The sequence below is a fragment of the Hyla sarda genome, chromosome 2 (assembly GCF_029499605.1).
Source record: "Hyla sarda isolate aHylSar1 chromosome 2, aHylSar1.hap1, whole genome shotgun sequence".
NCBI lineage: Eukaryota > Metazoa > Chordata > Amphibia > Anura > Hylidae > Hyla > Hyla sarda.
Genome location: NC_079190.1, coordinates 514,465,761 through 514,492,725, shown reverse-complemented (window position 1 = coordinate 514,492,725; position 26,965 = coordinate 514,465,761). Strand labels below are relative to the sequence as shown.

Genomic DNA, 26,965 nt, shown 5'->3' with positions numbered 1-26,965 from the left:
TTACAATTTGAGATCACAATTTAAGTATAAAATTGATTGTCAACCGACCATATACTGGTCTTAAATATTTTGTGAATATAATTTACACTTTGAGGGTACAAATGGGCTTTAATTACTATGTGATGACATAAGGAAGGCCCTTTAAAGGGGTACTCTGTCCCCAAGACATCTTACCCCCTATCCAAAGGATAGGGGATAAGATGTCTGATCGCAGGGTTCCCACTGCTGGGGACCCCCGCAATCTAGCGTGCAGCACCCACCTGTAAGTACTGCCGGAAGCGCTGGAGGCTCTCAGTCTTAAGCCTCCCGACCACGGGGACAGAGTATCGTGATGTCATGACTCCACCCCCGTGTGATGTCATGCCCGCCCCCTCAATGCAAGTCTATGGGAGGGGGCGTGATCGGTTGTTACGTCATGATACTCCATCCCTGTAGTCGGGAGGCATAAGAAGGAGAGCTTCCAGCGCTTCCGGCAGTACTTACAGGTGGGTGCTGCATGCTAGATTGTAGGGGTCCCCAGCGGCGGGAACCCCGCGATCAGACATCTTATCCCCTATTTTTTTGGATAGGGGATAAGATGTCTTGGGGCCGGAGCACCCCTTTAACTGTGTAGTAGTAGTAATGAATCCTGGCACTCATAGGTTCTATTCTCTTTTTCAAGGGGTACTCCCGTGGAAAACTTTTTTTTTTTTTTTTAAATCAACTTGTGCCAGAAAGTTAAACAGATTTGTAAATTACTTCTATTAAAAAATCTTAGTCCTTCCAGTACTTATTAGCTGCTGAATACTACAGTGGAACTTCTTTTCCGTTTGAAACACAGAGCTCTCTGCTGACATCTCTGTCCATTTTAGGAACTGTCCAGAACAGCATATGTTTGCTATGGGGATTTCCTTTTACTCTGGACAGTTCCTAAAATGGATAGAGATGTCAGCAGAGAGCTCTGTGTTTCAAACGGAAAAGAAGTTCCACTGTAGTATTCAGCAGCTAATAAGTACATGAAGGATTAAGATTTTTTAATAGAAGTCATTTACAAATCTGTTTAACTTTATGGCACCAGTTGACAAAAAAAAAAAAAAAAAAGTTTTCCACGGGAGTACCCCTTTAATAAGAGAATAGAACCTATGAGTGCCAGGATTCATTACTACTACTACACAGTTAAAAGGGTACTCCGGCCCCAAGACATCTTATGACCTATCCGAAAAAATAGGGGACAAGATGTCTGATCGCGGGGGTCACCAGAGTACCCCTTTAAGGCATTATCTCATGCAAACAACGCAGCGCGTGTTCCGGCTCAATGGCCTTTGACCCTGAACACGTGCTGCGATTCATTACTACAATTGTATATTTTTTTATTTTTTTTTTCGGGCGCTGACTATCACACCAGTCCTGACCTACTACCTACCTCTATCCTTAACTATGTAGGACTGTTACTGTTTAAAGGGGTACTCCACTGGCCAGCGTTTGGAACTAAATGTTCCGAAAGCTGTTTTTGCACTGCGGTGGTTGACCACGCCCCCTGGTGACATCAAGGCAACGCCCCCTCAATGCAAGTCTATGGGAGGGGGCGTGACGGCCATCACGCCCCCTCCCATAGACTTGCATTGAGGGGCATGGCCGTGACATCACTAGGGGCGTGGCCGGCCACTGCAGCACGAAAACAGCGTTCGGAACATTTAGTTCCGAACGCTGGCCAGTGGAGTACCCCTTTTAGGCTATGAACACATAGGCGATATTATTACTGTGTGGAGGGTTATAACTATTTTGGGGCACTATGGATGAAGCATTTGTATATAGGTGAGGACGGGGCTAGAAGAGGGCGGAGCCTCAGATGTTGTTTGGCAGAGACATGTTAGGCCACCTCTTCTGACCCAAACACCCCCACCACCCCTTTGGGCCAAAAAAAAACCCCTGAAACTCACCCCTCCGTGTTTCAATGCCTAGTAGCATGGTCGTCTCCCGGCGGTCCCTAGTTGGTCCTGGTTCCTAGTATGCAGTAAGCTGAAAAGTATTTGATGGGGTAGGGAGCTAATGGCTCTCTGCTTTGTAATGGTTTTCAACTGGATTTGCATCTACCCTACTGGGCCCAGTTAAAAGTATGCTCCTGGTTCCTAGTAAGCTGCAAGCTTAAAGGGGTACTCCCGTGGAAAACTTTTTTTTTTTTAAATCAACTAGTGCCAGAAAGTTAAACAGATTTGTAAATCACTTCTATTAAAAAATCTTAATCTTCCAGTACTTTTTAGGGACTGTATACTAAAGAGAAATCCCCCAAAAAATGCAGTTTCTCTGATGTCATGACCACAGTGCTCTCTGCTGACCTCTGCTGTCCATTTTAGGAACTGTCCAGAGCAGCATATGTTTGCTATGGGGATTTTCGCCTGTTCTAGACAGTTCCTAAAATGGACAGCAGAGGTCAGCAGAGAGCACTGTGGTCTTGACATCAGGGGAATGCATTTCTTTTTTTGGATTTCTCTTTAGTATACAGCCCCTAAAAAGTACTGGAAGGATTAAGATTTGTTTAATAGAAGTAATTTACAAATCTGTTTAACTTTCTGGCACCAGTTGATTTAAATTTTTTTTTTCCACGGGAGTACCCCTTTAAAGCAATCTATGGCTTACAAGAGTGGTTGATGGAGGAGGAAGCCAATGACTCTCTGCCTAATCATAGCTTTCAACTGGATCTACATCTTAAGGATGCAGACACAGTGGAAGGCCCACAGTTAAAGGGTAGCTCCCACCATCCTATTTTTTTTCTTTCTATCCCTGCCTATTACCAGTCTATCCCGAACCCCCTCCCTGCTTTAAATTTTTTTTTGTGTTTTTTATGTTAAAAATGACTTTTTGCCTGCCTGGTAGTGTGCTCACTACCAGGCACACTTCCCCAGCAGGCACCACATCACTAATGCCTGCTGGGGAGGGCGACTTCCGCCCTTAGTTCAGCTATATAGGGTGCCTCCAGCTGTTTCACCACTACAACTCCCAGCTTGCCCTGACATCTATTGGCTGTCAGGGCAAGCTTGGAGCTGTAGTGTTGAAACAGCTGGAGGCACCCTGTGCAGAAAACAATTAGTTAGGGCCATGGGCGCGGCGCTACCCCGTTCCCTCCGCCTGTTCCCTGATCCCCCGCTCTCCCCCAACCCCCGATCCCTGCTCTCCCCCAACCCCCGCTCTCCCCTAAAACAGATCCATACATACTGCCAGACAGTCCAGTGTGCAGGGGCAGCAGCAGCGGCGGCGGCGTCATGTGCAGGAGGAGTGGCCGGCCGGCCAGGGAGCCAATGCGCTCGCTCCCTGCCTGTCTGATTGACAGGCATGGAGCCAGCGCAGGCTGAATGACTTAGGACCAATGCCCGGCCGGCATCAGTCCGAATTCAGGCGTGACTTCACGCCAGGCTGCAGCCGGCCACTAGGAGGGAGACCCCTAGTGGCTGGTTTTCACACGTTAATTAAAACATTTTAATAAAAAATGTAAAAAAAATAATGAAAATGTATTAGAGATATGTTGTAGTACATATATACTACAACATATAAAAAAAAAAAAATTCATGACAGTGCCCAATTAAAGTTGCTTATCTTCCCTGCTGGGCCCAGTTGAAAGTATGCTCCCGGTTCCTTGTATGTTGTAAGCTTAAAGCAGTCTATGGCTTACAAGAGTGGTTGATGGAGCAGAAAGCCAATGTTTTCAACCGGGTTTGCATCTTGAGGACGCCGATACAGTTGTAAGAACTTTACTTGTGGGCCCATCTTTCCTCCTGGGCCCAGTTAAAAGCACACTCCTGGTTCCTAGTATGCTTTATTCTTAAAGCAGTCAGTGGCTTGCAAGAGTGCGAATGGAGCCATGACTTTCTGCTCAGTCATTGTTTTCAACTGGATCTGCATCTTGAGGATGCAGACACAGTTGAAGGCCCAACAGTAAAGTTGCTTTTCTTACCTGCTGGGCCAAGTTGAAAGCATGCTCTTTATTCCTAGTATGCAGCAAGCTTAAAGGGGTCTTCCAGGAAAAAACTTAAACAGATTTGTAAATTACTTCTATTAAAAAATCTTAATCCTTTCAGTACTTATGAGCTTCTCAAGTTAAGGTTGTTCTTTTCTGTCTAAGTCCTCTCTGATGACACGTGTGTCGGGAACCGCCCAGTATAGAAGTAAATCCCCATAGCAAACCTCTTCTAAACTGGGCGGTTCCCGAGACTCGTGTCATCAGAGAGGACTTAGACGGAAAAGAAAAAGCTTAACTTCAGAAGCTGATAAGTACTGAAAGGTTTAAGATTTTTTAATAGAAGTAATTTACAAATTTGTTTAACTTTCTGGAGCCAGTTGATATATATATATATATATATATATATATATATATATATATATGTATAAAAAAGTTTTTTTTCCTGGATAACCCCTTTAAGCCAATGGCTCTCTGCTGCATCATAGTTTTTAACTGGATCTGCATCTTGAGGACGCAGACACAGTTGAAAGCAACTTTACTTGTGGATCCAGTTAAAAGCATGTCCTGCCGACAATGGTTCCAGCAAGGAGCAGAGTAGTGTTTTCCAACCAGTGTGCCTCCAGCTGTTGCAAAACTACAGCTCCCAGCATGCCCGGACAGCCTTCGGCTGTCCGGGCATGCTGGGAGTTGTAGTTTTGCAACAACTGGAGGTTCCCTGTTTGGAAAACACTGTTCCGTAGAACTTAGCTAAAAGATGGAAAGACTTGATTATTTACGCTATGGCCCCTTATTTATAAATATTTTATTTTTATATATTTTTTTTGTCTTTTGATAGGGAATTCATAAATTCATAAACGCGCTTTTCCTATGGGAATTTTTTGGCGCACACCCAACGTACGCACCCAAATAACCAAACAAACAGGTTTTCGTTCATGTGACATCTTCTTTTATAAGTGAAAAGATTAGAAAGGGAAAAAAACAGACGCCAAAAACAGGGACGGGAAACTTAGATGGTGAAAACGTAGAAGGTCGCGCCAACATTTCGGATAAATCCCAGAAAGTGGTGACTTAGGAGGGTTTCCCCACATACACTGAGCGCTTGATTCTCTTTCTAAAAAAATCCAATGGATTCTTCCTTAGACTTATCCAGCTTGTACCCCTGCAGCTCCGGCTTCCCTCCGGTATGAGGTAGAGGATTATATACCTTTATGTGACAGTACTTGTCCCCTCCGAGCCAGACCTGAGGAGACAGAGGGAAATGTTACATGACGGTACATGACCCCCGGTCACTATATACAGTGTATACAGAAAGTCTTCACCCCCGGTCACTATATACAGTGTATACAGAAAGTCTTCACCCCCGGTCACTATATACAGTGTATACAGAAAGTCTTCACCCCCGGTCACTATATACAGTGTATACAGAAAGTCTTCACCCCCGGTCACTATATACAGTGTATACAGAAAGTCTTCACCCCGGTCACTATATACAGTGTATACAGAAAGTCTTCACCCCCGGTCACTATATACAATGTATACAGAAAGTCTTCACCCCCAGTCACTATATACAATGTATACAGAAAGTCTTCACCCCCGGTCACTATATACAGTGTATACAGAAAGTCTTCACCCCCGGTCACTATATACAGTGTATACAGAAAGTCTTCACCTCCGGTCACTATATACAGTGTATACAGAAAGTCTTCACCCCCGGTCACTATATACAGTGTATACAGAAAGTCTTCACCCCGGTCACTATATACAGTGTATACAGAAAGTCTTCACCCCCGGTCACTATATACAGTGTATACAGAAAGTCTTCACCCCCGGTCACTATATACAATGTATCCAGAAAGTCTTCACCCCGATCACTATATACAATGTATCCAGAAAGTCTTCACCCCGATCACTATATACAATGTATACAGAAAGTCTTCACCCCCGGTCACTATATACAATGTATCCAGAAAGTCTTCACCCCCGGTCACTATATACAATGTATCCAGAAAGTCTTCACCCCCGGTCACTATATACAGTGTATACAGAAAGTCTTCACCCCCGGTCACTATATACAATGTATACAGAAAGTCTTCACCCCCGATCACTATATACAGTGTATACAGAAAGTCTTCACCCCCGGTCACTATATACAGTGTATACAGAAAGTCTTCACCCCCGGTCACTATATACAATGTATACAGAAAGTCTTCACCCCCGGTCACTATATACAGTGTATACAGAAAGTCTTCACCCCCGGTCACTATATACAGTGTATACAGAAAGTCTTCATCCCCGGTCACTATATACAGTGTATACAGAAAGTCTTCACCCCCGGTCACTATATACAGTGTATACAGAAAGTCTTCACCCCGGTCACTATATACAGTGTATACAGAAAGTCTTCACCCCCGGTCACTATATACAATGTATACAGAAAGTCTTCAACCCCGGTCACTATATACAGTGTATACAGAAAGTCTTCACCCCCGGTCACTATATACAGTGTATACAGAAAGTCTTCACCCCCGGTCACTATATACAGTGTATACAGAAAGTCTTCACCCCCAGTCACTATATACAATGTATCCAGAAAGTCTTCACCCCGATCACTATATACAATGTATCCAGAAAGTCTTCACCCCGATCACTATATACAATGTATACAGAAAGTCTTCACCCCCGGTCACTATATACAATGTATCCAGAAAGTCTTCACCCCCGGTCACTATATACAATGTATCCAGAAAGTCTTCACCCCCGGTCACTATATACAGTGTATACAGAAAGTCTTCACCCCCGGTCACTATATACAATGTATACAGAAAGTCTTCACCCCCGATCACTATATACAGTGTATACAGAAAGTCTTCACCCCCGGTCACTATATACAGTGTATACAGAAAGTCTTCACCCCCGGTCACTATATACAATGTATACAGAAAGTCTTCACCCCCGGTCACTATATACAGTGTATACAGAAAGTCTTCACCCCCGGTCACTATATACAGTGTATACAGAAAGTCTTCACCCCCGGTCACTATATACAGTGTATACAGAAAGTCTTCACCCCGGTCACTATATACAGTGTATACAGAAAGTCTTCACCCCCGGTCACTATATACAATGTATACAGAAAGTCTTCACCCCCAGTCACTATATACAATGTATACAGAAAGTCTTCACCCCCGATCACTATATACAATGTATCCAGAAAGTCTTCACCCCGGTCACTATATACAATGTATACAGAAAGTCTTCACCCCCGGTCACTATATACAGTGTATACAGAAAGTCTTCACCCCCGATCACTATATACAATGTATCCAGAAAGTCTTCACCCCCAGTCACTATATACAATGTATACAGAAAGTCTTCACCCCCGGTCACTATATACAATGTATACAGAAAGTCTTCACCCCCGGTCACTATATACAGTGTATACAGAAAGTCTTCACCCCCGATCACTATATACAATGTATCCAGAAAGTCTTCACCCCCAGTCACTATATACAATATATCCAGAAAGTCTTCACCCCCGGTCACTATATACAATGTATACAGAAAGTCTTCACCCCCGGTCACTATATACAATGTATCCAGAAAGTCTTCACCCCGGTCACTATATACAATGTATCCAGAAAGTCTTCACCCCCAGTCACTATATACAATGTATCCAGAAAGTCTTCACCCCCGGTCACTATACACAATGTATCCAGAAAGTCTTCACCCCCGGTCACTATATACAATGTATCCATTGGTATAGTATATGTGGGCGCTATTACTGACAGGCAGCACTGAGGAGATCAGTGGTATAGTATATGTGGGCACTATTACTGACAGGCAGCACTAAGGAGATCACTGTTATAGTATATGTGGGCGCTATTACTGACAGGCAGCACTGAGGAGATCACTGGTATAGTATATGTGGGCATTATTAATGACAGGCAGCACTGAGGAGATCACTGTTATAGTATATGTGAGCACTATTACTGACAGTCGGCACTGAGGAGATCACTGTTACAGTATATGTGAGCACTATTATTGACAGGCAGCACTGAGGAGATCACTGTTATAGTATATGTGAGCACTATTATTGACAGGCAGCACTGAGGAGATCACTGTTATAGTATATGTGGGCACTATTACTGACAGGCAGCACTGAGGAGATCACTGGTATAGTATATGTGGGCGCTATTACTGACAGGCAGCACTGAGGAGATCACTGTTATAGTATATGTGGGTGCTATTACTGACAGGCAGCACTGAGGAGATCACTGTTATAGTATATGTGAGCGCTATTACTGACAGGCAGCACTGAGGAGATCACTGGTATAGTATATGTGAGCACTATTACTGACAGGCAGCACTGAGGAGATCACTGTTATAGTATATGTGGGCGCTATTAGTGACAGGCAGCACTGAGGAGATCACTGTTATAGTATATGTGGGCGCTATTATTGACAGGCAGCACTGAGGAGATCACTGTTATAGTATATGTGGGCGCTTTTACTGACAGGCAGCACTGAGGAGATCACTGGTATAGTATATGTGGGCACTATTACTGACAGGCAGCACTGAGGAGATCACTGGTATAGTATATGTGGGCACTATTACTGACAGACAGCACTGAGGAGATCACTGGTATAGTATATGTGGGCAGTATTACTGACAGGCAGCACTGAGGAGATCACTGTTATAGCATATGTGAGCACTATTACTGACAGGCAGCACTGAGAAGATCACTGGTATAGTATATGTGGGCAGTATTACTGACAGGCAGCACTGAGGAGATCCCTGTTATAGCATATGTGAGCACTATTACTGACAGGCAGCACTGAGAAGATCACTGTTAAAGTATATGTGGGCGCTATTACTGACAGGCAGCACTGAGGAGATCACTGGTATAGTATATGTGAGCACTATTACTGACAGGCAGCACTGAGGAGATCACTGGTATAGTATATGTGAGCGCTATTTCTGACAGGCAGCACTGAGAGGATCACTGTTATAGTATATGTGGGCACTATTACTGACAGGCAGCACTGAGGAGATCACTGTTATAGTATATGCGGGCATTATTACTGACAGGCAGCACTGAGGAGATCACTGTTATAGTATATGTGGCCGCTGTTACTGATAGGCAGCACTGAGAAGATCACTGTTATAGTATATGTGAGCACTATTGCTGACAGGCAGCACTGAGGAGATCACTGTTATAGTATATGTGGGCACTATTACTGACAGGCAGCACTGAGAAGATCACTGTTATAGTATATGTGGGCGCTATTACTGACAGGCAGCACTGAGAAGATCACTGTTATAGTATATGTGGCCGCTGTTACTGATAGGCAGCACTGAGAAGATCACTGTTATAGTATATGTGAGCACTATTGCTGACAGGCAGCACTGAGGAGATCACTGTTATAGTATATGTGAGCACTATTGCTGACAGGCAGCACTGAGGAGATCACTGTTATAGTATATGTGGGCACTATTACTGACAGGCAGCACTGAGAAGATCACTGTTATAGTATATGTGGGCGCTATTACTGACAGGCAGCACTGAGAAGATCACTGTTATAGTATATGTGGGCGCTATTACTGACAGGCAGCACTGAGGAGATCACTGTTATAGTATATGTGGGCACTATTACTGACAGGCAGCACTGAGAAGATCACTGTTATAGTATATGTGGGCGCTATTACTGACAGTCAGCACTGAGAAGATCACTGTTATAGTATATGTGGGCGCTATTACTGACAGGCAGCACTGAGGAGATCACTGGTATAGTATATGTGAGCGCTATTTCTGACAGGCAGCACTGAGAGGATCACTGTTATAGTATATGTGGGCACTATTACTGACAGGCAGCACTGAGAAGATCACTGTTATAGTATATGTGGGCATTATTACTGACAGGCAGCACTGAGGAGATCACTGTTATAGTATATGTGGGCGCTGTTACTGACAGGCAGCACTGAGAAGATCACTGTTATAGTATATGTGAGCACTATTACTGACAGGCAGCACTGAGAAGATCACTGTTATAGTATATGTGGGCATTATTACTGACAGGCAGCACTGAGGAGATCACTGTTATAGTATATGTGGGCGCTGTTACTGACAGGCAGCACTGAGAAGATCACTGTTATAGTATATGTGAGCACTATTACTGACAGGCAGCACTGAGAAGATCACTGTTATAGTATATGTGGGCATTATTACTGACAGGCAGCACTGAGGAGATCACTGTTATAGTATATGTGGGCGCTGTTACTGACAGGCAGCACTGAGAAGATCACTGTTATAGTATATGTGAGCACTATTACTGACAGGCAGCACTGAGAAGATCACTGTTATAGTATATGTGGGCACTATTACTGACAGGCAGCACTGAGGAGATCACTGTTATAGTATATGTGGGCGCTATTACACCAACTATTACGGGGCTGCACAGCAAATTTGGCCACGATGGGTTGGGTGCGCTGTGTATCATGCGACATCTTAGTTAATGTAAGTAAATGGGGTCACAAACATTTTCCACAATCAGAAGTTTATTCTGGATGGATTGGTCATGTTTGTCCGGTCACATTCGCAGCCGATCCCTGTGCACAATTCAGGGAGCACAACATGATAATCTTTGGCCCCAGGACTAATTGGCCTCATGTAAAATTTTGCCCAGGGCCACAATTATTTTAAAACCAACTTATCTAGAACTACGAGGCCCATGGTGCACCACACGTTACACACCGGTTACCTTGATGTAGTAGTACATTCCAGCAACAACCTGGTCTCTGTATGAATCGGCCTTAAACTCTGTCACATTTAACCCACTTTGTTCCAGAAACTTTGATTTTACCTGATGACAAAAAGGGACAAAATAAAAATAATATTAATGGAAAGAAGAGAGGCTGGAGACTAAGCTGTCAGGAGAGGAGAGAGAGGGGCTGGAGACTGAGTCATCAGGAGAGGAGAGAGAAGGGCTGGAGACTGAGATGTCAGGAGAGGAGAGAGGGACTGGAGAATGAGCTGTTAGGAGAGGAGAGAGAGAGGCTGGAGACTGAGCTGTCAGGAGAGAAGAGAGAGGGGCTGGAGACTGAGCTGTCAGGAGAGAGAGGGGCTGGAGACTGAGCTGTCAGGAGAGGAGAGAGAGAGAGGGGCTGGAGACCGAGCTGTCAGGAGAGAAGAGAGAGGAGCTGGAGACTGAGCTGTCAGGAGAGGAGAGAGAGGGGCTGGAGACTGAGCCATAAGGAGAGGAGAGAGAGATGGGCTGGAGACTGTTATCAGGAGAGGAGAGAGATGGGGCTGGAGACTGAGCTGTCAGGAGAGGAAAGGGAGGGTCTGGACACTGAGCTGTCAAGCGAGGAGGGAGAGTGGTTGGAGACTGAGCTGTCAGGAGAGGAGACAGAGAGGCTGGAGACTGAGTTGTCAGGAGAGGAGAGAGAGGGGCTGGAGACTGAGCTGTCAAGAGAGGAAAGAGAGAGAGAGGCTGGAGACTGAGCCATCAGGAGAGGAGAGAGAGGGGCTGGAGACTGAGATGTCAGGGCAGGAGAGAGAGGGGCTGGAGACTGAGCCATCAGAAGAGAAGAGAGAGGGGCTGGAAACTGAGCCGTCAGGAGAGGAGAGAGAGGGACAGGAGACTGAGCTGTAAGGAGAGGGGAGAGAGAGGGGCTGGAGACTGAGCTGTCAGGAGAGAAGAGAGAGGCGCTGGAGACTGAGCTGTCAGGAGAGAGAGAGGGGCTGGAACTAAGCTGTCAGGAGAGGAGAGAGAGGAGCTGGAGACTGATCTGTCAGGAGAGGGGAGAGAGAGAGAGGGGCTGGAGACTGAGTCATCAGGTAAGGAGTGAGAGGGGCTGGAGACTGAGCTGTCAGGAGAGAAGAGAGAGGGGCTGGAGACTGAGCTGTCAGGAGAGAGGGGAGAGAGAGAGAGTCTGGAGACTGAGCCATCAGGTAAGTAGTGAGAGGGGCTGGAGACTGAGCTGTCAGGAGAGAAGAGAAAGGGGCTGGAGACTGAGCTGTCAGGAGAGGAGAGAGAGAGGGACTGGAGACTGAGCTGTCAGGAGAGGAGAGAGAGAGAGAGAGAGTCTGGAGACTGAGCCATCAGGTAAGGAGTGAGAGGGGCTGGAGACTGAGCTGTCAGAAGAGAAGAGAGAGGGGCTGGAGACTGGGCTGTCAGGAGAGGAGAGAAAGGGGCTGGAGACTGGGATGTCAGGAGAGGAGATAGAGGGACTGGAGACTGAGCTGTCAGGAGAGGAGAGAGAGGGACTGGGGACTGAGCTGTCAGGGGAGAGAAGGGCTGGAAACAGCCATCAGAAGAGGAGAGAGAGGGGCTGGAGACTGAGCTGTCAGAAGAGGAGAGAGAGGGGCTGGAGACTGAGCTGTCAGGAGAGGAAAGAGAGAGAGGCAGGAGACTGAGCTGTCAGGGGAGAGAAGGGCTGGAGACTGAGCCATCAGGAGAGGAGAGATAGGGGCTGGAGACTGAGCTGTCAGGAGAGGAGAGAGAGGAGCTGGAGACTGAGCTGTCAGGAGAGGAGATAGAGGGACTGGAGACTGAGCTGTCAGCAGAGAAGAGAGAGGGGCTGGAGACTGAGCAGTCAGGAGAGGAGAGAGAGGGACTGGAGACTGAGCTGTCAGGAGAGGAGATAGAGGGACTGGAGACTGAGCTGTCAGGAGAGAAGAGAGAGGGGCTTAAGACTGAGCTGTCAGGAGAGAAGAGAGAGGGGCTGGAGACTGAGCAGTCAGGAGAGGAGAGATAGGGGCTGGAGACTGAGCCTCAAAGATTTCCTGCTCTGTTCTAAGACAATCTCTTTAAGTGTATCACAATGTCTGCATGCACTGAGCCTGATATGAGTGTAAGGAGTTAACATTCTCTACCCTGAAGTCTATCTTTATTGTAAAAGTGGTGAATGTCCCCTCAGCCTATGGGGTAAAGTTTATCAATCCCAAGGGATAAGGGGAGGATCCTAAATCACATGTTCAGTTCTGGCCCAGACAGACAAGAGCGTCCATCCCCTGCTGCATCTCTCACCTTTAGAAGGATTTTGCCTCCATCTTCAAAATGTTGGCACAAGACAATAAAGCCACAACCTGTCTAGTGTGTCCCCCACAACCTGTCTAGTGTGTCCCCCACAACCTGTCTAGTGTGTCCCCCACAACCTGTCTAGTGTGTCCCCCACAACCTGTCTAGTGTGTCCCCCACAACCTGTCTAGTGTGTCCCCCACAACCTGTCTAGTGTGTCCCCCACAACCTGTCTAGTGTGTCCCCCACAACCTGTCTAGTGTGTCCCCCACAACCTGTCTAGTGTGTCCCCCACAACCTGTCTAGTGTGTCCCCCCCAACCTGTCTAGTGTGTCCCCCACAACCTGTCTAGTGTGTCCCCCACAACCTGTCTAGTGTGTCCCCCACAACCTGTCTAGTGTGTCCCCCTAGGGGTTCCACAAGCGGTAACATTAGGGACAAAGGCAAACCCGATGGGCCCCATTCCAAAGTAGAGACTGGGTGCCACTCCTCCAGCCCTGCCTAGTCAGTGACAAACTTTCCGATTTCCCAAGGAAAGTAATTGAGAGAAGGGATCTTCCCATATCTTTGCACGGTACGGCCCCCCGTGAAGACCCCTGAAGCATGCAGATATATATTGGACACAGTCTACAGCCAAGTCTTAAAGGGGTAATCCACTGCCCCAGCGTCACGCCTGGCCCCCTCAATGCAAGTCTATGGGAGGAGGCGTGGCGACCGCCACGCCTCCTCCCATAGACTTGCATTGAGGGGGGGCGTGGTGTGACAGCACAAGGAGCGTGGCCATTGCATAACAACCCAAGCAGCCCGCACCCAGCGTTCGAAACAAAAATGTTCCGAACGCTGGGGCAGTGGAGTACCCCTTTAAAATTCTTCAGTCACGCTGCATCCTGAGTGCGGTGGGGAACAAGCCAGGTACCCATGCAGTGACACATAGTAGAACATCCGGGGTAGCCTGTGAGTCAACATAAGTCACAAGGGAGCAACAGGACAAGTTTAAATCTTCTAATTCTTATCTCAAAGTACAGAGGAGAACAACCCAGACCACACCCAGAGGTAACTTTCCATATGCCCTGTGTAGCCGCAAGCCTCTGAGTCTACAGGTCACATGGTAACCAAATCTAACAATTACTTCTGGGCTGTGACAAATTACCAATAGCTTCTCAATCTTTATAAAGTGTCTTCTTTTGTATTGGATCTGCACCAGGAGTAAAGAACAAGTTGTAAATCCTGACTTTTGAGGTAGTATTTTCCAGGGGCCTTAATACAGATTACAGCTTTATTGAAGTAGTGGTTTATGGGACTATATATCTAAATACTGTATACAGTTGCACCACTCCTGCAATGTGACATTACAAACCTCATCATTGGCTATATAAAAGTACAGAACAAGTTGTAAATCCTGACTTTTGAGGTAGTATTTTTCCAGGGGCCTTAATACAGATTACAGCTTTATTGAAGTAGTGGTTTATGGGACTATATATCTAAATACTGTATACAGTTGCACCACTCCTGCAATGTGACATTACAAACCTCATCATTGGCTACATACACAACCCTACTGCCGGAACTTTACATTTGCCAGCCAGTTATCCACTTGTGTCGTGTATAAAGGCCATAATGAAAAAATAAATAAAAATAAAAAACAATGTAAAAAATTGATGTGTAGACATAACATCAGTATGTTACTCACTGTGTCACAGTAACCTTGTACTTCTGGGTTTGCAGGCTTTGTTTCACCTACTCCTCCAAGCTTAAATGGTGGCTCCATTCCTAATACCCTGCCGGCTGAACCTTGAAGAGATACACATCTGCCTGTATATATATATATATATCCTTGGAGTGCGCCACTTAGCACTGGGAGGGGTGACCTTATATTACTTTAATTAAGTCAGGTCATTTCTCTTGTTATGTCGTTGCCTAGTACATGAACCAGGCTCCCCCACCCCTTTTAGGACAGTGGTACGATCCATCCAAACCTATAAACCTTGAGGTGCGGCTGACAGGAGTAGCAAGGAGCAATGGGATTAGTGCATGATTGGGAGTGATAATAACTTTATACATGAATTAAACATGAGACTCTGTAATAAGATTAAACTCTTCTTATCTGTAAGGTGTCTGGGAAGCGAATGACGAAAGTTTAGTCTCCACACAGAGAGGAATTTCAGACCAATGGAAATATAAAAAAATAAAAATAAAAGAACTGCGTAAATCTTAGGCTCTGTGCACAAATATGTGATGTACAGTATATGTATTGTGGGAGATTAGCTCTGTAGATCCAGGCAAATAGCAGCAAATAGCTGTAAAAGACAGAAAAGTAATGTTCAAACAGGGCTTCTCCAGTTTTTATTTTTTCAGCAAACAAAAATACAGCCATCACAAAACAAAAACACAAAATAAATTCTGCTTGTCCAGCGCTAACTATACACCAAACTTCCCTGCTTATAAAGATATACACAGAATGCATCTTGCCTGACGAAGGGTCCGTTACGGACCGGAAACGTGTTGCTTATGTGCAAATAAACCTGATTTTAGGACAATAACTGAGTGTCCGCACCATTTCTACTCTGCTGGATCAGGGCCTAGAAGCTTGAATTTTGTTTATTTTTATGAGCTGTTTATAAAGATGGCTTACTACCAGCCACCCAACCAAGTAGACAACAAAAGTGCTACTCATACAGGTTACAAAGACTAAAAAGTTCAGGACTCCAATTCCCATCAGTGGTGCAGGTTCCTCCCAGCCTTAGCTTGCAGATTAAAATACTAATCTGGCCCACACTGAAAACCTAGAGCAGTTCAGGAAGGGGATGAAAGGCCCCACTACCAAACCTGCCTTTCATACCGTAAAATCCCGGGCCTGAAGACAGAGTTTACCATAGTCTTTCTAGGGATTTTAAAGGGGTACTTTGCTGCTCAGCGTTTGGAACAAACTGTTCCGAACGCTGGAGCTGGTGCTGGGAGCTCGTAATGTCATAACCCCGCCCCCTCGTGACATCACGCCCAGCCCCCTCAATGCAAGTCTATGGGAGGGGGCGTGACAGCTGTCACACCCCCTCCCATAGACTTGCATTGAGGGGGCGGGGCATGATGTCATGAGGGGATGGGGCTATGATGTCACGAGCTCACGGTGCCGGATCCAGCATTCGGAACAGTTTGTTCCAAACGCTGAGCAGCAGAGTACCCCTTTAACTATTTCTGGATTTCCCATATCTTCCCTAGATTTCTTTTGATAAGATATGCAGTTCCTGAAACTTGGTGTCAGAAAAAATATTTATGGGGTGAAATAATAAAATAAAAAAATGCAATTTTACTTATAGAGGGTTTGGTTTTTTGGATTATTATTGGATTATTTAGGTCCATATGATTAAAGCGATATCCAATTTATTTAACTGTTTGTTTTATTTTACTACTTTAAAACAAATCTTACTATTCTGACCCCATACACAGCCTTGTCTTTAAAGGTAGCGCAGCCTTTCAGGCTGTGAGCATGTGCTGCATTTAGGGATTTAGGGTTTTGAAGCTCCAGGCCTAGAGACTTCATGGCATAACAATAGGGGGGGGGGGGGGGGGGGGGCAGAGGGTGCACTTGCACCTGGCCCAGGAGCCTAAGGGGGCTTTATAATGTTTCTTTCCTACAGGTGTAGACCAGTGCTACAAATATGGAATTATAGCTTGGTATGACCTGCATCCTACAGTGGGTATTGCAGCACATTTCTGGATTCTGTTGGGAACCAAATAGTTTGCATCCATCAGAAGAGACTAAATGGACTAGGGCCTTACCTAAAGGCGTAGAGTGAAGCAGACAATATCGGGAACCCCACACACTACCCCACTTTCCCTAAGGATGACCCCAAGCTCCAGCCATTTTGTTGGAGTATTGTTTTTCAAGAGACTCTACGACCATTGTACTGGATGATTTTTGTACCATGTAAAAGACTGAGTTATTATTTACTTATCTGTGCTTTGGCTTATACCTGCACCTCACCATTATGGTCACCCCACATATTATCAGGCATTATTCTAGGTGTGCCCCTGGGGAACCGTTACCATGTCCACCGGTTGTGCTGCTCCCTTTCATTGCGCAAGCCCATGAAGCATGTGATGGGCTTGTGGAACTCCTTGTGCTGGCAGCAACCATTACCATCTGTGGAACTGCCCCACCCGGCCACCCACAGGCTCTTCCCTCCCGGTTCCTCTGCATTATCAGACAAGGCAGCTACATGGAGCTCCCCTCATAGCTTTTTACAGATGGAGTCGGATCTTACCTTTAGAAGGTCCCTCCCTGTCTCCTAATCTCACATGGGTGCTGTCATGGGTGTTTGGTAAATCATAATCACTTTTACCTGTAGAGGTTTGTCTCGTGCCCATGGCAGTACCGCACCTTTTCTCCACCCTTTGTTGTATATGATTTATGACTTATACTGTTAGTTTAGGGTTTGATACTCCTTGTTTTACCCACTATATATATATATATATATATATATATATATATATATCCAAAATAAAGAAACTCCAGCAGCACACCGTTGTAGTGAAAAACAAATGTGAAGTTTATTCACCCAAAGTCTTGCGACGTTTCGGCCGTCCAATTACAGCCTTTCTCAAGGACTCCGGACCAGAGCCTATACCAGCTGGCACCCAGCACCTGAGCAACTTCTAGTTGTGCTGCTTCTCCCACATCATCAGTATATATATATATATATATATATATATATGATCATTTCTATAAACTGAACATTTGGATTAAAGCTAAATAAATTCTGGGTGCATCTATCTCCTTTGCGGATTCACAATTTAAGTTTGAGAAATTTGAAGGGGAGGGGTGCTCAGAAATAGTCCCGCCCACTTGTAGAACCTTGTAGGGTGCCTGTGAAAAGATCAGTGTCCGAGATCAATGTAAAGACTCTATGGCACTCATAATGCAAATAATTGTAAAACAAAAAGTGTCATCACAAACAATTCATGGTCCATACATAGAGGACACATTGTAATTCCTGATGCGATATATGAGTCGATCCTCAGAAATAGCTGAAGTTCACCGAAAAAATTTATATACTCTACAAATGATAACAAAGATTTATGGGCCAATAGATAAAGGCTGCCATTTATTTTCTTCTATTATATAGACTAGTCTTTGTAGACTTGAGAAGGATTTATGGCCGTTTCCCCACATATATCCAGCTCTGGATTCGCCTTCTAAAAATCTTCAATGGAATCTTCCTTAGTCTTCCCCTACTCATAATGTATTAGGTACTAATGGAGGACGATGTGTATTATGGTGCCATCACTAAGACCGTTATTGGTATTGGGGTGGAATCGCTGTGGTTGTCATTGGTATTGGGGTGGAATCATTGTAGTCATCATTGGTATTGGGGTGGAATCGCTGTGACCGTTATTGGTATTGGGATGGAATCACAGTAATTATTATTGGTATTGGGGGGGGGGGATCACTGTGGTCATCATTGGTATTGGGGTGGAATCGCTGTGACCGTTATTGGTATTGGGATGGAATCACAGTAGTTATTATTGGTATTGGGGGGGAATCACTGTTGTCATCATTGGTATAAGGGTGGAATCACTGTTGTCATCATTGGTATTTGGGTGGAATCACTGTAGTCATCATTGGTATAAGGGTGGAATCACTTTAGTCATCATTGGTATTGGGGTGGAATCACTGTAGTCATCATTGGTATTGGGGTGGAATCACTGTAGTCATCATTGGTATTGGGGTGGAATCACTGTGGTCATCATTGGTATTGGGGTGGAATCACTGTAGTCATCATTGGTATTAGGGTGGAATCACTGTAGTCATCATTGGTATATGGGTGAAATCACTGTAGTCATCATTGGTATTGGGGTGGAATCGCTGTGGTCATCATTGGTATTGGGGTGGAATCGCTGTGGTCATCATTGGTATTGGGGTGGAATCGCTGTGGTTATCATTGGTATTGGGGTGAAATAGCTGTGGTTGTCATTGGTATTGGGGTGGAATCACTGTAGTCATCATTAGTATTGGGGTGGAATCACTGTGGTCATCATTGGTATTGGAGTGGAATGACTGTATTCATCATTGGTATTGGGGTGGAATCACTGTGGTCATCATTGGAATTGGGGTGGAATCGCTGTGGTTGTCATTGGTATTGGGGTGAAATTGTTGTCGTCATTATTGGTATTGGGGTGGAATCACTGTAGTCATCATTGGTATTGGGGTGGAATCACTGTAGTCATCATTGGTATTGGGGTGGAATCACTGTAGTCATCATTGGTATTTGGGTGGAATCGCTGTGGTTGTCATTGGTATTGGGGTGGAATCATTGTAGTCATCATTGGTATTGGGGTGGAATCGCTGTGACCGTTATTGGTATTGGGATGGAATCACAGTAATTATTATTGGTATTGGGGGGGGGGGGAATCACTGTGGTCATCATTGGTATTGGGGTGGAATCGCTGTGACCGTTATTGGTATTGGGATGGAATCACAGTAGTTATTATTGGTATTGGGGGGGAATCACTGTTGTCATCATTGGTATAAGGGTGGAATCACTGTAGTCATCATTGGTATTGGGGTGGAATCACTGTAGTCATCATTGGTATAAGGGTGGAATCACTGTTGTCATCATTGGTATTGGGGTGGAATCACTGTAGTCATCATTGGTATTGGGGTGGAATCACTTTAGTCATCATTGGTATTGGGGTGGAATCACTGTAGTCATCATTGGTATTGGGGTGGAATCACTGTAGTCATCATTGGTATTGGGGTGGAATCACTGTAGTCATCATTGATATAAGGGTGGAATCACTGTTGTCATCATTGGTATTGGGGTGGAATCACTGTAGTCATCATTGGTATTGGGGTGGAATCACTTTAGTCATCATTGGTATTGGGATGGAATCACTGTAGTCATCATTGGTATTGGGGTGGAATCACTGTAGTCATCATTGGTATTGGGGTGGAATCACTGTGGTCATCATTGGTATTGGGGTGGAATCACTGTAGTCATCATTCGTATTAGGGTGGAATCACTGTAGTCATCATTGGTATATGGGTGAAATCACTGTGGTCATCATTGGTATTGGGGTGGAATCGCTGTGGTCATCATTGGTATTGGGGTGGAATCGCTGTGGTCATCATTGGTATTGGGGTGGAATCGCTGTGGTTGTCATTGGTATTGGGGTGGAATAGCTGTGGTTGTCAATGGTATTGGGGTGAAATAGCTGTGGTTGTCATTGGTATTGGGGTGGAATCACTGTAGTCATCATTAGTATTGGGGTGGAATCACTGTGGTCATCATTGGTATTGGAGTGGAATGACTGTATTCATCATTGGTATTGGGGTGGAATCACTGTGGTCATCATTGGAATTGGGGTGGAATCGCTGTGGTCATCATTGGTATTGGGGTGGAATCGCTGTGGTCATCATTGGTATTGGGGTGGAATCGCTGTGGTCATCATTGGTATTGGGGTGGAATCGCTGTGGTTGTCATTGGTATTGGGGTGGAATAGCTGTGGTTGTCAATGGTATTGGGGTGAAATAGCTGTGGTTGTCATTGGTATTGGGGTGGAATCACTGTAGTCATCATTGGTATTGGGGTGGAATCACTGTGGTCATCATTGGTATTGGGGTGGAATCACTGTGGTCATCGTTGGTATTGGGGTGGAATCACTGTGGTCATCATTGGTATTGGGGTGGAATCACTGTGGTCATCTTAGATATTGGAGTGGAATCACTGTAGTCATCATTGGAATTGGGGTGGAATCGTTGTGGTTGTTATTGGTATTGGGGTGAAATCACTGTAGTCATCATTGGTATTGGGGTGGAATCGTTGTGGTTGTCATTCGTATTGGTGGGATCAAGAAAGTGAACACACCATTGGAATCAGGGCTCCTGAGGTAAGTGATTCCCATACATAGTAGAAAAAATTCAGCCAACCCCTCTAATGTTGTTAGAAGCGGACAACAGTCTAAAGGAAATTGTAGGTTTTCGACTCCCGAGCAAGAGAAGGAATGGTCATGTTGGCTTTCCATTGCCCCGTCTCAGTTACCTCTTCTCTCCCCTATACAGAACACGTGAACGCTCGACCCAGCTGAACATTCATGTTTATGGAGAGATCAGAGGATATAGTTGTTGGACACATGCTAAGCCATGGATATGGGGATATTGGCGCCTTTAATTCTGTTTTTATTGTCCGGTTGACTGACACTACCCCCGGATGAAGAGATTGATCAGTGCATTCTGCAGCTTGTGTCACTTAGTACGATATGTATGTTCCCTCTCTGGGATTTAAGCCTTTTCCTTACTCATTGACTCTGAAGTTCCCTTTTTGTTTTACCTCAGATAGAATGGTATCTAATTTGAGCCTTTTCAGATGGCGCCCATTACACCGCCATATATTAGGATAAGTTAAAGGAGTACTGTGGTACCGCACAACCTATCCCCTGTACAAAGGATAGAATAAGTGTCTGATCGCGGGGTTCCGACCGCTGGGACCCCTCGTGATCTCCTGAGCGGCACCCCCGCCCTCCCCAGGAATGGAGTGTGTCGACCCCACGATATCCCCTCCATGTATCTCTATGGGAGAGTCGGAGACACAGCGTTCAGGAATCTCCTTCTCTCCCATATAGATACATGGAGGGGGCTTGTGGGTCACCACTTCGTGCTGGGGTAGACGTGCTATGTCCCTGGGGAGAGCCGAGGTGTCATTCAGGAGATCACGGGGAGTCCCAGCGGTCGGACCCCCCATGATCAGACACTTATCCACTATCCTATGGAGCATAGTCTTCATCCTAAAATCCTAATGAAAAAATTTAGCTATTTACACAAAAATAATTACAAAGTAATTCATCTTTATTATAGCAAATTGTGACATACAATAAAAATCAGTATTTAAACAAGGAGGTACACACAACAAAGGCGGTACAGCACCCGCCGCTGCTCCTGAGGATCCAGGACACTTGTCCCGGATCACCAGCAGACAGCGCTGCCTTCTCCTGCATGTGTCTCACATACAGGAGAAGGTGTCCCCTCTCTGATTAGCATCTGCGACCTACATACAGGAGACGTGACCTCCGCACCCACGCAGGGCAGGCGCCGATTATGTCACTCATGGGAGCCTGCACTGTGTAGGAAGGAAGACACGGCACCTGGGTGGAAACTCTAACTCTGCTGTATACACCTACTGGTGGGGGGGACTCTAACTCTGCTGTATACACCTACTGGTGGGGGGGGGGGACTCTAACTCTGCTGTATTCACCTACTGGGGGAACTCTAACTGCTGTATACAACTACTGGGGGGACGCTAACTGCTGTAAACACCTACTTGGGGGGAACTCTAACTCTGCTGTATACACCTACTAAGGGGGACTCTCACTCTGCTGCCTACACCTACTTGGGGGGAACTCTGCTGCGTACGCCTACCGTGGGGGGATCCTGCTGCCTATGCCTACTGTGGGGGGACCCTGCTGCCTACGCCTACTCTGGGGGGACCCTGCTGCCTATGCCTACTGTGGGGGGACACTGCTGCCTACACCTACTGTGGGGGAACTCTGCTGCCTACACCCACTGTGGGGGAACTCTGCTGCCTACACCCACTGTGGGGGAACTCTACTGCCTACACCTGCTGTGGGGGAACTCTGCTGCCTATCCCCACTGTCGGGGAACTCTGCTGCCTACACCTACTGTGAGGGAAACTCTGCTGCCTACACCTACTATGGGGGACTAACTACTATGTTCCTGCCTAGCTAAGATGGGGACAAACTATCAAACTAATAGGAGGGCTACCTCCTAACTACATAGCAGGTTTTCATAGTGCCCCTCCCGAGACTAGACTGTGGATCTGCCACTGGGTGGAGGGGGTGCTGGCTAACTAACTTTTTACCTGGATGCCTAACTACTTACCTACATACCTGGCTATCTAACTACCTACATACCTGGCTGCCTAACTATGTACATACCTGGCCTTCATACATGGCTGCCTAACTACCTAGCTAGCAACCTACCTACCTGGTTAGTCACCTACCTACATATCTGGCTTCCTGATCTACCTACCTAGTTAACTATTTACCTTGCTATCTACCTACCTGCCCTTTTACTGTGCAGGACACCCACCGCCATATGGTCTTGTATATAATCACTTGTATTGTATACAGATCTCTGTACAACTGATATCCACCACCATATGGTCCTGTATATAATCACTTATAATGTACACAGACATTGTGTAGTATACTGTTCTGTGTATAGTGGTTTTATTCAGTACAGTATGGCGGTATTATCCAGTTATTCAGTGGTGGTATTCTTATATATAAATTATATAATTATTTTGTGTGTGGGGGTGGTGGAGGGAATTGGGTAGAATAGGGGCAGAAGTGTGACCAGCAGCAGAGCATCGCAGGGGGCCTTTACTTTTTTGTCCGGGGGCCCTGAGTGTTGTCAGTCTGCCCCTATATATATATATATATATATATATATATATATATATATATAGGCATAAATGACCAAATCTATAAGGAGCAGTGTGGATACATAAATAAGGATGTTACAATATAAGGCTGAGTCCTTAGAACAAAACCCTGTAACCTGCTGGTATAAATACAATTGGGCATCAGCAGATATATATTGCATTTTGTGCAGAGTTGAGTTGAGGACATCTAGTGGAGAACAAACAAATTACATATAACAATGAGTTTAGCAAAATACCATATATTTCATAGACCAATATTAGTTAATATAAAACTATAAATAAATATTAGAATGAGCATTAGATTAATAATCATGTTGATAATGAAACTTATTTACAAAACACTGTGCATAAAATATAATAAATAAGTAAATATATATAGATAAATACAGTAACCCCCCGACCTGCGATGGCCCCGACATATGATCAAATCGACATACGATGCTTTTATATGTCGGGGCCATCGCCTTAACTGCTATCCGACAGAGCAAAATGCTTAAGCTGCTGCCGGTTAGCAGTGCAATGTGCCCCAGCAGGTTCACTTACCTATATCTGCTGCTTCGGGTTCCCTTCTCGATCCTCCGGCGTCTTCCGCATCTTCTCCAGGGTCCGGGCCTCGCTTTCCGGCATCGTTATTACGTCACTACGCACGCCGCGCCGGCGCAGCAGTGTAATAACGTCACCAGAAAGCGAGGCCCGGACCCTGCAGAAGATGCGGAAGAAGTCGGAGGATCCCGAAGAAGACACCGGAGCAGCGGGACAGCATCGGGAGCCCCTGGGACAGCATCGGGAGCCCCTGGGACAGCATCGGGAGCCCCTGGAACAGCATCGGGAGCGGTGAGTACCTGGTCCGGAGCGGCGGGGAAAGGTGAGTACAGCTTCCTATACTTTACATTGCACGGATCCCTCAACATTCGATGGATTCGACAAACGATGGGTCGTTTGGAACGAATTACCATCGTATGTTGAGGGACCACTGAAGTGCTAAGGAAAGTAAATACTAAAATAATAATGACAATATTATTATTATATAAAGTGCTAAAAATGCAATAAATAATATAAAAAGTGAATACAATTGAAATCATACAACAAATCTGTGTACAATGTATTTCTCTGTGAATAAAGATATGTAAAAATTATGAAAAAATGTATTGACATAATTAATGTGCAAAAAATATCAAGGGCAAACTGGGAAGCGCAGTACACTTACCCATACCAGTGTGCGGTGAGAGCTTAATTTAATTGTAATAGTGAATGCTGAAAAGTAGTGTAAAAGAATATATATTCTACAACACAAATAGAGAAACACGGCCGCACATCCACCATATGTAATTTGATCTAATTGCTTCTCAGCATAATTACAAAAACGAACGAACACATTATTATACAATTTTGATCAAAAAGTACAAGTCCACGTCAAGGCCACCTAGTCATAGTGGGTCCCTAACCTGACACTGGCGTAGCACCGGGCGGCGACCACTGCCTCCGAGACCCCATGCCCACAGTGGGAGGGACCCAGTGGCCAGGCAGCCCCACTACTGCCCGACCAAGCCCCCGGCTCTGGGCCGCACCACCCCACAGACAAAGCATCACAGAAACAATGGCCGCCACAGAGAACCACACCGGTGTGAACACCTACCATGTGCTCCCTGCCAGAGGGCTGGAGAATGTAAGGAGGAAACCCTTATGCAGTCTCCAAATGGTGGATGTGCAGCTTTGTTTCTCTATTTGTGTTGTACATTTGTAGTCTCTCCCTTCTTCCATGGCCAGCGCTCCGATCCACCCATTTGGCCCCGGCGTTTTTAATTAGCAGGAAACTACATAAGGGTTTCCTCCTTACATTCTCCCCTTAGCCCTCTCGTAGGGAGCACATGGTCGGTGTTCACACTGGTTCTCTGTGGCGGCCATTGTTTCTGTGATGCTTTGTCTCTGGGGTAGTACGGCCCCTTAAAGGAGTACTCTAGTGCAGAGTATTCCTGCTCCGTCCTGCCCGGGCTGCAAAATAAATGAAAATGAACCATCACTCACCTCCCTGAATTCCCGCGGAGCGTCACTACAGCTGATCAGTTCTCTGGTCCATCTCCTTCATACTTCTGGGTGTAACGAAGCGTCACATGGCGCTCAGCCTATCCCCGGCCGCTGCGATGTTCTGCCTCGGCCGCCGCGATGTTCTGCCTCGGCCGGCGATAGGCTGAGCGCCATGTGACGCTTCGTTACACCCGGAAGTATGAAGGAGATGGACCGGAAGACCGATCAGCTGTAGTGACACTCCGCAGGAACCCAGGGAGGTGAGTGATGGATCATTTTCATTTATTTTGCAGTCCGGGCAGGACGGAGCAGGAATACTCTGCACTAGAGTACTCCTTTAATCGAGGGCTTGGTCGGGCAGTAGTGGGGCTGCCTAGCCACTGGGTCATTCCCCCTGTGGGCATGGGGTCTCGGAGGCAGTGGTCGCCGCCGGGGTCTACGCCAGTGTCAGGTTAGGGACCCACTCTGACTAGGTGGCCCTGACGTGGGCTTTGTACTTTTTGATCTAAATGTATAATAACAACCTGTTAGTGTTTGAAATTATGCTGAGAAGCAATTAGATCAAAATACAAATGGTGGATGTGCGGCCGTGTTTCTCTATTTGTGTTGTAGAATATATTTTATATTTTTAACAAAATCATAAAAAAAACTAAAATTGAGAAAATGTAAGATATTGAAAAAATAATAAAATGGTAGTAGTGAATAGTAATTAATGAATAAATAAATAGAAATGAATGATGAATAATGAATGGTGACAGATATCTATGCTATGAGTAGAATTGAATGTTACCGGTGAGTTCCATGATGTCCCAGCACAACCAACTCCTTGGATCAACAGACGATGGATATAATGGTCATAAGAATATAAAAAGAAATGACAAAACATGATTAAAATAATGTTAAAATAACACAGAAAAAACAGATTAAAACCATATATTTGTAAGGAAACCAACTAGAGAGGCAAAACAATCGGAGGAATATTACAAGAACGGAGAAAAGCTCTAAATTTCATTAAGGCCAACAGGTTGTATGGTATTTAAACGCCAAATCCATCTCACTTCACATTGTGCCAATTGTTTGTCAATGTCACCCCCACGCATATCCGGTGTAATACTGTCCATCCCTCGGATCCGGAGTGAGGAGGCATCACAGTTAGGAATCTTCTTGAAGTGTTCGGGTATAGGTTTAAAGGGGTACTCTGCTGCCCCAGCGTTCGGAATATTTTGTTCCGAACGCTTGGAGCAGTGGGGGGTCGTGACGTCACTGCCACGCCCCTCGTGACGTCACGTCATGCCCCCTCAATGCAAGTCTACTGTCCAGAGCAGCATATGTTTTCCATGGGGATTTTCTCCTACTCTGGACAGTTCTTAAATGGACAGCAGAGGTCAACAGAGAGCACTGTGCTTGTGATGTCAGCAGAGAGCTCTGTGTTCCAAAAAGAAAAGAATTTCCTCTGTAGTATTCAGCAGCTGATAAGTACTGGAAGGATTAAGATTTTTTTTATAGAAGTAATTTACAAATCTGTTCAA

The 26,965-nt window shown here is 45.4% G+C and overlaps 1 protein-coding gene across 1 annotated transcript; it reads right to left on the bottom strand.

Moving 5' to 3' along the window:
* Positions 1-4,884: 4,884 nt before the first annotated feature.
* On the bottom strand, positions 4,885-26,444 carry LOC130358115 (cystatin-A1-like). The gene is made up of 4 exons (XM_056560948.1): positions 26,227-26,444; positions 14,645-14,745; positions 10,693-10,794; positions 4,885-5,174 (listed from the first exon to the last, which is right to left on the bottom strand). The coding sequence occupies exons 1-4, from the start codon at positions 26,237-26,239 to the stop codon at positions 5,046-5,048; spliced, it is 345 nt and encodes a 114-aa protein (XP_056416923.1). The 5' UTR covers positions 26,240-26,444; the 3' UTR covers positions 4,885-5,045.
* Between the last annotated feature and the right edge of the window lie 521 nt (positions 26,445-26,965).